The sequence below is a fragment of the Pristiophorus japonicus genome, chromosome 8, assembly GCF_044704955.1.
Source record: "Pristiophorus japonicus isolate sPriJap1 chromosome 8, sPriJap1.hap1, whole genome shotgun sequence".
In the NCBI taxonomy this organism is placed as follows: Eukaryota; Metazoa; Chordata; class Chondrichthyes; family Pristiophoridae; genus Pristiophorus; species Pristiophorus japonicus.
In genome coordinates, this window is record NC_091984.1 from 28,531,991 (window position 1) to 28,545,604 (window position 13,614).

General features: G+C 45.4%; 1 protein-coding gene across 3 annotated transcripts in view; it reads left to right on the forward strand.

The window, feature by feature from the left end:
• LOC139268455 (very-long-chain enoyl-CoA reductase-like) overlaps window positions 1-13,614 on the forward strand; it is a 95,661-nt gene that overhangs the window by 61,330 nt on the left and 20,717 nt on the right. For all 3 annotated transcript variants that reach the window (XM_070886626.1, XM_070886627.1, XM_070886625.1), the window contains 4 exons: window positions 175-225; window positions 746-797; window positions 6,578-6,622; window positions 13,147-13,250. In XM_070886626.1, coding sequence (XP_070742727.1) covers window positions 782-797; window positions 6,578-6,622; window positions 13,147-13,250 — 165 coding nt within the window. In that variant the 5' untranslated portion in view covers window positions 175-225; window positions 746-781. The remainder of the gene's footprint in view (window positions 1-174; window positions 226-745; window positions 798-6,577; window positions 6,623-13,146; window positions 13,251-13,614) is intronic.

The following is a 13,614-nucleotide window of genomic DNA, read 5'->3' on the forward strand; positions in this document are numbered from 1 at the left end:
ACTTAGCAATAGTGTGTCCAATGAAAAGCAATGGCACCAATGCAGACGATAGACCTAACAGCTGTATTTACTGCATCTAATTTAAAAAAGAAAGCACTCACTATTAACATCGCCCAGCAAGCAAGAGAATCCTCAACCACAACTAAAAAAGCAAAATCGTTTGTTTTCTTTGAGGTGGAAATCCTTGATGCCAAGAACAAGGAGCAGCTCTGCTTCCTAGACAAGGTGAGATTCTAAATATTACTTAAAAAATATGCCTCATGTCTAATTATAGCCAAGGGAATTACTGCACGGTTAATTTCTTAAAATATAAATATTTTATGCAGCTTTGTGATTTACCTAGCCAAGCATTTGATCCACACTTTCTTTAGTAGATGGAGGTGCTCAATGAGTACAAAGTTGTCTGAGCCTTTCATCTCTTTTTACACAATATAAATTGCCTAATTGATTTGAAGGGCATTTTTTAAGTGACTTGGTTAACATACTGTAACAAAGAATCAAGCCCAGATTAGGTGCTTTTGAAAACTTCCCGACTTTGTTGCAGCGAAGCGGTATTTATTCGAGGTGCTGTTTAGCCCCACAGCATCAGAATGTCACGTTGATGAATGGTTGTGTCATTAGTGAGGAGGAGTTCAAGCTTGGGCACTTTCTCATGAAACCTAATTTGCAATGTGCCAGAACCCTTCCTACTTAGAATTTTCAGTACGCTGTGCTATTGACTGTATTTTATTTGCATCTTATTTAGGTGGAACCAAATGCCACAGTTGGAGAAATCAAATCCATGTTTCATAAATCGTGTAAGTAAAAGCATTTGGGAGAACCTTCTATAAATCCCAATGTTAGTTTCCTTGTCGTATTTGAATTCATTTGCCTATTTTCTGTTTTGAGTTTATCCATCGCATTATTTTCTTTGTCGTTCTTTCTGTCAAGGCTCAGTCTTGTTGATTGCTACATCATTACTTTTAAGTACAGATATTTCTTTCCCTTACTACATGTAGTTGAGGTTGTTACAAACGTACGAACAATGAAGGACAGGTAAAGACCATCTGGTCTATCGAGGCTGTCGCACACAATTGCGATACCTTGTGTATCACAACATATACACTCCACCCCACTGGAAACCGTGAGATCTCCTGGGAGAGGGGCTAAAAACATACAAAGCCCAGGCCAATGTGGGCAAAATAAATCTGGGAAATTCCTCTCCAACCCATCTAGGTGTTCAAAACTAGTCCAGGAGATCACTCTGGCCATGAATTCCCTGCAGTACCTACCTTCTGTAAGAGGTGATCTCCGTCCCAGCCAGAAACAAATCCAGTTTTCGCTTGAAGGAATTCAGCGAGTCTGCATCCACCACACGAAATGGCAGCTTGTTCCAGAAGTCTGCTATTCTCTGGGAAAAAATGCTGATTGAGCTACGTATTTCTGACGTTTTGTGTGTTTCTTTGAGCTCCAGCATCTGCAGTGTATTTTTCTTTATATCTGGCCTGTTGGCAGTCTGTTGGAAGTATAGGGAGCATGACAACCGAGACTGATTCTGTTCTTGGACAACTTTGGCACGTGTACACTCAGGAACAGGTATTCTGACTTCATTCTTTCTTTCACCTCCCTAGACTGGGGTTGCTGCTGTTAATTGTAGCGTCCCAATTGTTGCCCTGACTGAGGTCAGCCAACAGCGCAGGCTGAGAATTGAACTTGGGGCCTTCTAGTTTGTTTGGCTTACTGTTGCACTGGGTGGTGCCTTTAAGCAGTGAGCCATTGAGAGAGCTTGAAAAAATGCCATTTAATGAACTATCCTGTGCCACTTGGTAAACCATAAAATTATAAAGTGCCATACAGCATATGAATAGAAAAAGCTACGAGAGTCATTAATTCTCCCACCATCAAGTGGTTGAGGGGTGTTTTAGTGGCTGGAAGGCTGTTTCTTGTGGGGTTCCGCAGGGTTCAGTACTAGGTCCCTTGCTTTTTGTGGTATATATATATCAATGCTCTAGACTTGAATGTAGGGGGTATGATTAAGAAGTTTGCAAATGATACTAAAATCGGCTGTGTGGTTGATAATGAAGAAGAAAGCTGTAGACTGCAGGAAGATATCAATCAAATCGTCAGGTGGGCAGAACAGTGGCAAATGGAATTCAATCCAGAGAAGTGTGAGATAATGCATTTGGGGAGGACTAACAAGGAAAGGCAATACACATTAAATGATAGGACACTTAAGTGTAGAGGAGCAAAGGGACCTTGGAGTGCAGGTCCACAGATCCCTGAAGGTAGCAGGCCAGGTAGATAAGGTGGTTACGAAGGCATACGAAATGCTTGCCTTTATTAGCCGAGGCGTAGAATGCTTGAACTGTATAAAACACTAGTTAGGCCATTAGGCCACAGCTAGAGTACTGCATGCAGTTCTGGTCACAGGAAGGGCTTGATTGCACTGGAGGGGGTACGGAGGAGATTTACGAGATTATTGCCAGGAGTGGAGAATCTAAGCTATGAGGACAGATTGGATAGGCTGGGTTTGTTTTCCTTGGAACAGAGGAGGCTGAGAGGAGACCTCATTGAGGTGTATAAAATTATGAGGGGCCTAGACATAATGGATAGAAAGGGCCTATTTCCCTTAACAGAGGGATCAACAACCAGGGGGCAGAAATTTAAAGTAATTAGTAGAAGGTTTTGAGGAGATTTGAGGGGAAATTTCTTTACCCAGAAGGTTGTAGGGGTCTGGAACTCATTGCCTGAAAGGGTGGTAGAGGCAGAAACCCTCACCACATTTAAAAAGTACTTGGATATGCACTTGAAGTGCTGTAATCTGCAGGATTATGGACATAGAGCTGGAAAATGGGATTAGGCTGGATAGCCTCTTGTTAGCCGGCACGGACACGATGGGCCGAAATGGCCTCCTTCCGTGCTGTAAATTTCTATGATTCTAAAAGAACCACCTTCTGACATCTAACCTAGATCTAGCCATAAACAACTTAAATTTGTGCCCCCTGGTCCTGTCTAACCTATTTAATTGAAATAAACTATCAGCTGGAACACAATCAATTCCCTTTATTATCTTATAAAGCTCAGTCAGATCCCCCCCTCGAAGGTATGGAGTCCCAACTCTTTTAGCCTATCGATAACTAAGATGCTTTAGACTTGGAATTAGTCTAGTGGCGCTCCTTTGCACCCTTTCCAAAGCCTCAATATCACCCACCATGTGAGGAGACTAAAACTAGACACAGTATTCCAAGTACGGCCTGACTAAGGTCTTGTACAAGGAGAAAACAGTACACCTCGTCTTATACTCAATTGTCCTATGGATACACCCCAACAGCCTATTTGCTCTAGCTATCGCTGCACGGCATTGCTCATGTACCATTAAAGATGTATGCACTAGAATGCCCAAATCTCTTTCTATCTTCACCAACTTTAATGCCTTTTCCTGGAGGGTGTATGAATGTTGAGCATTTGCCCTGCCCACATGCATAACACTGCACTTATCGAAGTTATACATCATTTTCCAGTCTTGAGCCCAATCTCCCAACACATTAAGATCTGCCTGAAGCAGACAAGCCTCTTCTACAGTTCTAACACTCGCACAGATCTTGGTGCCATCTGCAAATTTGCAGATTGTGCCGCCAACACCTACAACCAGATCATTAATAAAAATAGTAAAAAGCAACGGTCCCAACACTGATCCCTGCAAGACACCATGGTGACCGGTCTCCAAACAGATCCAAATCCATCTATAACTGCTCTTTGCCTACGTCCTGCCAGCCAGTTCTGTATCCAGCTCAATATATTTCCACTAATATCAGAGGCTTCGATCATATAGAGAAGTCTCTTATGCGGTACCTTATGAAAAGGTTTTTTGAAAATCTAAGTAGACAATGTCTACTGGGCTTCCCTCATCCACCAACTTTGTAACTTTTTCAAAATTAGAATTAGATTTGTAAGACATGACCTCCTTTTATGAAGCCATGTTGGGTGTCCCTAATATATCTTTCTCTAGCCAAGTATTCATATATTGCATCCCTAATGATTCCTTCAAGCATCTTGCCTATTACTGATGTTAAACTGATGGCCCTATAGTCTGGGTCTGTCTTGTCACCTTTTTTAACGATGGGGGACTACATTAGCCTCCTTCCAGTCTACAGGAACCATTCCAGAGTGCAGTGAGCTATTAAAAATACAGACTAGAGGTTCGCACAGCACATGCCCCATCTCCCTGAGGACCCTCTAATGGATATCATCTGGCCCGCTCTTCTATTTACCTTCAAGTTCTTAATTCCTTCTAAAACAGTATGTTCATTTATGTTAATACTAGTTTTGTTGTAATATTATTACATTCTATTTGTTGAGCATCATCTTTAAGGGTGAAGACCAATGCAAAGTACTGGTTTAATATTTCCGCCATACCCAGTGAGTCCTTTGTAACCTGTCCTTGAACACCCTCCGTGGCCCAATACAGTCCTTGATAGTTCTCCGACTTGTGAGAAATCCTGGTTTAGTTTGGGAGGTTGTAAATCATTTGATACAAATCCTTTTGGAATGGATGACAATTCCTGGATCTGGTTTATTTATTCCTCCACCAGCTGCCCTCAGGGATAAATTTAACAATGGTAATTACGAGGACGTGCTCAGTGAAATCTGATATCTAATAAAAAACCAAATACAGGTAAAACAGTAAATGAGCAAAGGGAGGCTTTCATAGAGGAGCGAGGTTGGGTTCAGACACATTCCCGAGGGGGAAAGGGAGGGCATCCCAAGCTACAGCTCTCTGGGTGACCAAAGAGATGATTAAAGTGAAGCAGATAAAGGAGGCTGTAATAAATGTCAGGTTCCTAATACAGTAAAGAATCGAGCAGAACAGAGAGTGCAGGGGAGAATTGAAGAAGGAAATGCGATTGGTAAAGAGAATGTTGGAACAGATTCGCAGGTCACAGAAAGGGGAACACTATCGTCTTTTCTCAACATATAAATAGTAAAAGGATAGTCAAAGGACAGGTGGGACTGATTAGGGACCAACAAGGATTGGGTAACCTTGAAAGACCCCCAAGAGTCAGTTTTAGGAGCACTGCTCTTGTTGAGATAGACTTCGATGACCTGAACGTGAGTGTACAGGGCATTAATTCAAAGTTTGCAGATGACACGAAACTTGGAAATGTAGTGAACAGTGAGGAGGGCAGTCTGAGACTTCAGGAGGCCTTGGAAAGGCTGGTGAGATGGGCAGACACATGGCCAATGAAATGTAATGCAGAGAAGTGGGAAATGATGCATTTTGGTTGGAAGAATGAGGAGAGGCGATATGAACTAAATGGTACAATTTTAAAGTGGGTGCAGGAACAGGACATGGGGCTGTATGTACACAAATCTTTGAAGGTGGCAGGACAAGTCGATGAGGCTGATAAAAAGGCTCACGGGATCCTTGGCTTTATAAATAGGGACAAGCAAGGAAGTTATGCAAAACTTTTATAAATCACTGGCTAGGCCTCAGCTGGAGTAGTGTGTCCAATTCTGGGCACCTCACTTTAGGAAGGATGTCAAGGCCTTGGAGAGGGTGCGAGAGGAAATTTATTAGAATGGTTCCAGGGATGAGGGACTTCGGTCATGTTGAAAGACTAGAGAAGCTGGGATTGTTATCCTCAGAGAAGTTGAAGGGGAGATTTAAGAGAGGTGTTCAAAATGTTGAGGGATTTTGATAGAGTACGTAGGGAAAACATGTTTCCCTGGCAGGAGGGTTGGTAACCAGAAGATACAGATTTAAGAACTATAGGGGAGATGAGGAGATATTTTTTTTTTACACGGCGAGTTGTTAGGATCTGGAATGCCCTGCCTGAAAGGGAATTGGATAAATACTTACAAGGGAAAATGTTGCAAGACTATTGGAACAGAGCAGGGGGAATGGGCTTCATTGGATAGCTCTTTCAAAGAGTCGGCACAGACACACTGGGCCAAATAGCTTCATAAAAACATAAGAAATAGGAGCAGGAGCAGGCCATTTGGCCCCTCGAGCCTGCTCTGTCATTCAATAAGATCATGGCTGATCTGATCTTGGCCTCAACTCCACTTCCCTGCCCACAGCCCATAACTTCTGTACTGTACTGTCTGACTCTATAAAGCCAGAAAGCGCAATATAATGGTATTTGTTACACCAGATCCTATTGTTTTGGATGGACACATTCAAATACAGTAGTAACATAATTCGCCCTATATCCTAACACTGCCATCTCAAATATGCTCAGTTGTGGCCTTACCCATATAAAAGGGATACCCAGGGTTATGGGCATTGCAGAAAAAGTCCCCTTAAAGCACTGCAGGGCGCGCGATCTCTCGCCTTCAAGTGGACTAAGTCCCCACGACAGCCCTTTTCAATCTTTGATCAGCTTATGCAAATGATGCTGACGCTGGAAAACATGGCAAGTTGGCGTAAGTGAGTACAGGCGGAGGGAGTCCTGGCGCACTACGCTTCCGATAGGGATCATGTCCCGGCTGGAAATCCAATCCCCTTGGTCTACAATCACTCCATTTTCAAACTTGTTACATCTGTAAGAGTCTTTGCAATAACAGATGAATCCTATTTTTGCATTTCCTTTTTTAGACCCGAAGTGGTACCCAGCGAGACAGTCCATCCGGTTAGATCCCAGTAAGTACCTGCTGCTACATTTATTTATTGCATTTGAAATCATCCAGTTTTTAACAATGTTAGTTTAGATATGGTTAACTAACTAACAAAAAAAGGCAATTAAATGATAGCATTAATTACAGAGTTGGTTTAAGCAGGGTTTCACCACTGACCCTTTCAGCAGAGGAATCATAAATTCAAGATTAGCTCAGGATTGATCGGGAAATCACCAAACTACCTTAACAGCCTTTCCTGACTATTTGTCCATTTGTTTCGGGTTTTTTAGAGAGATTGTGCAGAGATTTGTTGAATGCATCGACTGATTTCATACAAGCTTCAACATAAGAAAGACTTGAGTTTATATAGCGCCTTTCACGACCTCAGGATGTCCCAAAGCACTTTACAGCCAATGAAGTACTTTTGCTTCCACTGCAGTCACTGTTGTAATGTAGGAAACATAACAGCCATTTGCGCACAGCAAGCCCCCATGAACAGCAATGAAATATTGATTGGATATTCAGGAGAAGGAATATTAATATCTGTATTATTTGAAAACTGTATCCCTCCAAGGGAGATTTATTTCATGTCAGTGATGCAGGAAAGACCTGGAATAAGGGCCTGTGTTGAAGGGCTGCACACGCAGTATCAGTGAACCCTTCACAGCAGCAAGTAATGCTGTAACAGGGACTTGTCCATTGTCTTCTCCAGCCATTCAGTGCTGGGAGTTTATTCGAATAATCAATAGTAACTTTCAAAAAGGAATTGGATATATGGCTGAAAATGACAGATTTGCAGGGCTCTGGGCAAAGTTCTCCTCAGGCTATGTGGTTGCCGTGCTCTGGAGGTAACGAGAAAAAATGCACATGCGCAGAATTGTGAATGGCCCATGTAGCCCATTAAAGGGGCCACGCAGGCCCCCAAAAATTAGAGGCAACGTTGGCTTTGAGGAAAGGAGAGTGCGACTAACTGAATCACTCTTTTAAAGAGCTGGCACAGGCACGATGGGCCGAATGGCCTCCTTTAGGGCTGTGTGATTCTACGTGTTGCAGCATTAATGGCGCTGACTGGGCGAGACATTGGTGCCTGTGCTATCCCCGGATGGGTTCATTCAGTCGCTTTTAATTTGAGTTGGTGGAGGTACAAACACAATTTGAACACAGTCCAGTTTTGCTGTCGCTCGTAGCCAGGTCACTTCATTGAGCTGGGCCAGCAATTCGGCTTTCTTTGACAAATTCGTAGAGGATGAAGGGATTGAGCCCGGGTGCCTTACTGACTTACAAATAACACGCACTGTTTATCTACCTTAATAGTCCTGGAATTTCAGAAATGCTTACTGCCGAAGGAATCTGCTTGTGAGGGCGTGTTTGGTGTCTAGTGGGTGTGACAGCGAGGTTCTGGTCACTGGGCTGAAACTAATACGAATTGAGTTACACTTCACACCCACACTGTAGGATCAAACTCCGTATAGCACAGATGCCACAGCTGTAAAACATTAGCCGGCCAATTCAGATAGGCTCAATACTGGGGACGCCCGCAGATTTTTGTGGCCCTCACCTTCTCTCCTGGATGAGCTTGTCCATGGTTTTAAGCATCGGGCATTCTCTGGCACCATGTTTAAATGGCCACCATTCATGTGCAAGCCTTAACAATGAGTACCAGCAGCCTATTTGACTGCAGGGGCATCACAGGGGCGGACATGTTTTTATATTTATACAGATACACATCTCCAGACTGCTACTGGATATCGATCAGAGCCCTGCAATTTTCCCCTTCCCAGGGTCACTGAGCCCAGGTGCAAAGCCCCTACTGCTGCTCCTGCTGAGATTAGGTATTGAACCGGGGACGTTCTTGACTTGAAGGGCTCAGCTACACGTGGAGATATCAAGGTGCCTCAGAGAGTTGGGTTGGCTGCTTTTGTTTCAGAATATTTCAGAAAGGAATTGCAGAGTTTTATACCCCCAAAGGAGGATCTTCAGCCCGTTGACGCAAGCCAAATCTCCGAAAGAAATATAAAAGAAAAGACTTGCACCTTTCACAATCCCAGGGCGTTCCAAAGTGAAGTGTAGTCATTGTTGCAACGTAGGAAACACGGCAGCCAATTTGCGCACAGCAAGCTCCCACAAACATCAATGTGATAATGATCAGATAATCTGTTTTAGTGATGTTGATTGAGGGATAAATATTGGCCGGGGCATCGGGGTAACCCCCCGGCTCTTCTTCAAATAGTGCCATGGGATCTTTTACGTCCACCTGAGAGGGCAGACGGGGCCTCAGTTTAACGTCTCATCTGAAAGACGGCACCTCCACCAATGCAGCACTCCCTCAGCACGGCACTGGAGTGTCAGCCTAGAGTTTTGCGCTCACGTTTCTGGAGTGGGACTTGAACCCGCAACCTTCTGAATCAGAGTGCTACCACTGAGCCACAGCTGACACCGTATCCACATAATACCCCCATTCCCATTCTTCTACCTTTTCCCCCATTCAAATATTCATCCACTGACTTTCTAAAAGCCATTCTGTTTCGATCACTGTTTCTGATAGGGCCTCCCATGTCCCAACAACCCTCAGGAATTGTGCAGGTGCTTTGCAGTACTTGTCAACTAACTTCCACACGGGCTCAACGGGTCAGCACCTACACAGGTCTGATCCCCGGTCCGTGTTGTGTAGGCTGCATCTCAGAGGAGGTAAAGATGGCACTAAAGGCGAGAAGATGTAGTAAGGTTGCATTATTATCATCATCATCATCGGCAGTCCCTCGAAATTGAGGAAAACTTGCTTCCACTCTAAAAGTGAGTTCTCAGGTGACTGAACAGTCCAATACGGGAATTACAGTCTGTCACAGGTGGGGCAGACAGTGGTTGGAGGAAAGGGTGGGTGGGGAGTCTGGTTTGCCGCATGCTCCTTCCGCTGCCTGCACTTGTTTTCTGCCTGCTCTCGGCGATGAGACTCGAGGTGCTCAGCGCCCTCCCAGATGCTCTTCCTTCACTTAGGAGGATGGACGCGCCAACATCAGTGTTCTCGATCAGGCCAACATCCCCAGCATCGAAGCACTGGCCACACTCGACCAGCTCCGTTGGGCGGGCCACACTGTTCGCATGCCAGACACGAGACTCCCAAAGCTCTACTCGGAACTTCGACGTGGCAAGCGATCCCCAGGTGGGCAGAGGAAACGTTTCAAGGACACCCTCAAAACCTCCCTGATAAAATAAGAACATAAGAATTAGGAACAGGAGTAGGCCATCTAGTCCCTCGAGCCTGCTCCGCCATTCAAAAAGATCATGGCTGATCTGGCCGTGGACTCAGCTCCAAGATGGCTAATCTTTTGTTTGTTAGGCCATGGCAATTCAGTAAATTGTTGCTCAGATTTAACCCAAAGAAAAAAGTGCCAAGCAGGCCATTATTTTTTTTTAAATTTATGTTTGCCTTTTATAAGTTTTATAAGCCCACTCCATAACCCTTAATTCCCTTATTGGTTAAAAATCTATCTATCTGTGACTTGAATACATTCAATGAGCTAGCCTCAACTGCTTCCTTGGGCAGAGAATTCCACAGATTCACAACCCTCTGGGAGAAAAAATTCCTTCTCAACTCAGTTTTAAATTGGCTCCCCCGTATTTTGAGGCTGTGCCCCCTAGTTCTAGTCTCCCCGACCAGTGGAAACAACCTCTCTGCCTCAATCTTGGCTATCCCTTTCATTATTTTAAATGTTTCTATAAGATCACCCCTCATCCTTCTGAACTCCAACGAGTAAAGACCCAGTCTACTCAATCTATCATCATAAGGTGACCCCCTCATCTCCGGAATCAGCCTAATGAATGGTCTCTGTACCCCCTCCAAGGCTAGTATATTCTTTCTTAAGTAAGGTGACCAAAACTGCATACAGTACTCCAGGTGCGGCCTCACCAATACCCTGTACAGTTGCAGCAGGATCTCCCTGCTTTTGTACTCCATCCCTCTCGCAATGAAGGCCAACATTCCATTCACCTTCCTGATTACCTGCTGCACCTGCAAGCTAACATTTTGGGATTCATACACAAGGACCCCCAGATCCCTCTGCACTGCAGCATGTTGTAATTTCTCCCCATTCAAATAATATTCCCTTTTACTGTTTTTTTTGCCAAGGTGGATGACCTCACATTTTCTGACATTGTATTCCATCTGCCAAACCTTAGCCCATTCGCTTAACCTATCTAAATCTCTTTGCAGCCTCTGTGTGTCTTCTACACAACCCACTTTCCCACTAATCTTTATGTCATCTGCAAATGTTGTTACATTACACTCTGTCCCCTCTTCCAGGTCATCTATGTATATTGTAAACAGTTGTGGTCCCAGCACCGATCCCTGTGGCACACCACTAACCAACGATTTCCAACCCGAAAAGGACCCATTTATCCCAACTCTCTGCTTTCTGTTAGCCAGCCAATTCTCTATCCATGCTAATACATTTCCTCTGACTCCGCGTAGCTTTATCTTCTGCAGTAACCTTTTGTGTGGCACCTTATCGAATGCCTTTTGGAAATCTAAATACACCACATCCATCGGTACACCTCTATCCACCATGCTCGTTATATCCTCAAAGAATTCCAGTAAATTAGTTAAACATGATTTCCCCTTCATGAATCCATGTTGCGTCTACTTGATTGCACTATTCCTATCTAGATGTCCCGCTATTTCTTTCTTAATGATAGCTTCAAGCATTTTCCCCACTACAGATGTTAAACTAACCAGCCTATAGTTACCTGCCTTTTGTCTGCCCCCTTTTTTAAACAGAGGCATTACATTAGCTGCTTTCCAATCCGCTGGTACCTCCCCAGAGTCCAGAGACTGCAACAACCCCCACAACACCTGGGAGTCCCTGGCCCAAGACCGCCCTAAGTGGAGGTTGCATTATAAATCGCTTTTGGCCATCAATGTAGAAAGTTCCATTTTTATCATATTTAGTGCATCAGGTGACCCAACAGAAAATGTACTTTAAATCAGAATTTAATTCTGTCCCAGCAATATGATCTTTTCAGGTTTTCGATTGGATGTTAATTCAGGGACACAATCACAGGTACGTTGCAGTGTTTGGACAAGCTGAGCGGAGATTGGGCACTGGTGACCAATTTAAGTGAGTTTTGTCAGTGAGTGTTGGCAGGTTGTAGCGTCATGAGGGTAAAAATGATCTTGACTTCCTGCAACGTCCAAACACCTAGGGCCCGAAATTGGTGAAGGCCAAGGCCCGCCCAAGTGCCGCCCAAAGTACCGCCGATGGCCGGCGAGAGACCGGGCGGTACTTTGCCAGGACGGTTCCTCTAAAAGAGATGGCAGTACCACCCGGCCACCAAATAACAGCTTACGCCGTCAGTCTCGGCGGCAAATGAGCTTTCTGCCCCAAGTGCCGCCGAGGATGGAGTCGGGCTCAGGGAGGGTGGAGAATCTGAAAATGAAAATCACCACCAAGTTAAAAAAAAAACACCGGAAGACCTTCAGGGGACCCCATCCAGGTAAGATGCTGGAAAAAGGAAAAATTAAAAAATGTCACTAACCTTTTTTTGCAGGTCTTCGTACTTAACATCGGGGTTAGACCTGCCTCCACGTAGCGGTCCTTGCCCCTGCTGCCGCCAACTCCCGCCGACTTCTGCCCACACCAATCTGGCAGCTCGATGGGCGGGAGGTCACGTGCTACTTGGCCGCCAACAGCCGTCAGCGGGCGGTTCCCGGCGGTACACCCCTCCGGCCCGCTCCAGTCCGAGTGGAAACTGGCACAGAGGGGAGACCGATGGCAAAACTTGGCGGCAGTCAGTGGCAAGGCCACCAATTTCGGGGCCTTGGACCTCCACCAGGCCTTGCCTTAGTGAGCGGGAGTGGGCCAGAACCCCGGCTGACTGCCACATCCTTACTCTGGAGCACTGAGATCATGTAACTCAGTACAGCCCAGACTAGGTATCTTCCTCGTCCCTGTGACCAGCTCTTCAGGCGATCAACTCACTGACCCATGGGTGGAGCGAAAATATACTTTAAACCGAATGCAGAAAAGCAAAATACTGCGGATGCTGTAAATCTGAAATGTAAACAGAAAATGCTGGAAATACTCAGCAGGTCAGGCAGCATTTGTGGAGAGAGAAACAGAGTTAATGTTTCAGGTCTGTGACCGTTCTCTGTTCTTCTCCCCACGGATGCTGCCTGTCCTGCTGTGCATTTCCAGCATTTTCTGTTTTTATTTTATACTTTAAATCCGGTTACTAACTATTGGCCCGACGTACATTAATTCCCCTGCACTGCCTAATGGTGAGTTCACTCGGACAACACAAAGGCCTTAAGATACCAACACGGTATCCCTAGTAAAGCACAACTAGTCAATTCAGTCAATCTAATTGTTATATTTAAGTGAGGCTTGGGCTCTGTGGTGGGTTTGAGCATGAGTCTCGCTCCCCCGGACCCTGGGTTCGGGTACAGCCAGCTTGGTGCAATATTACTTTCTGAATAGTTTCAGTTCAGTTCCAAGTACAAGCACTTTGATAAAGTGACTGAACCTCTGCTCCCGATGTTGATTCGTTCCACAGAGGGCAAATGTGTAAGGGACGAGGAAGTCCTGCAGACCCTCCCAGTGGGCACCACTGCTACCTTCTATTTCAAAGATTTGGGCCCACAAGTGGGCTGGACCACGGTGAGTATCGCTTCATCTAGCAGCGGGATCGATGGGCCGCACGGCGAGGAGTATCTTTGGTCTGATGGCAGGAAGTGTGAAATGGGGCACAATCGCCAGTGGTCCCGGGGAGGTGGTGGTAATGGTTCTGTTCTCTGCACTTGGAGGGAGTGGGCCCAGAGCAGGCCTCCTCGCTCTGTAATCCGGGCCCCTACACTGACCTTTGTAACCCGAGGCCTGCAGCGGCAGCAGGGCAGAGCAGGGTTGACGGCGGAGGTGGGGATGGAGGGAACAATTAGAGGCGATGGGGAAGATACAGCAGGGTCAGAGGCTGGGAAGGCAAGGGTGGGAAGGTAGATTGGAAGCCTGGAGGAGGGGTGCAGGG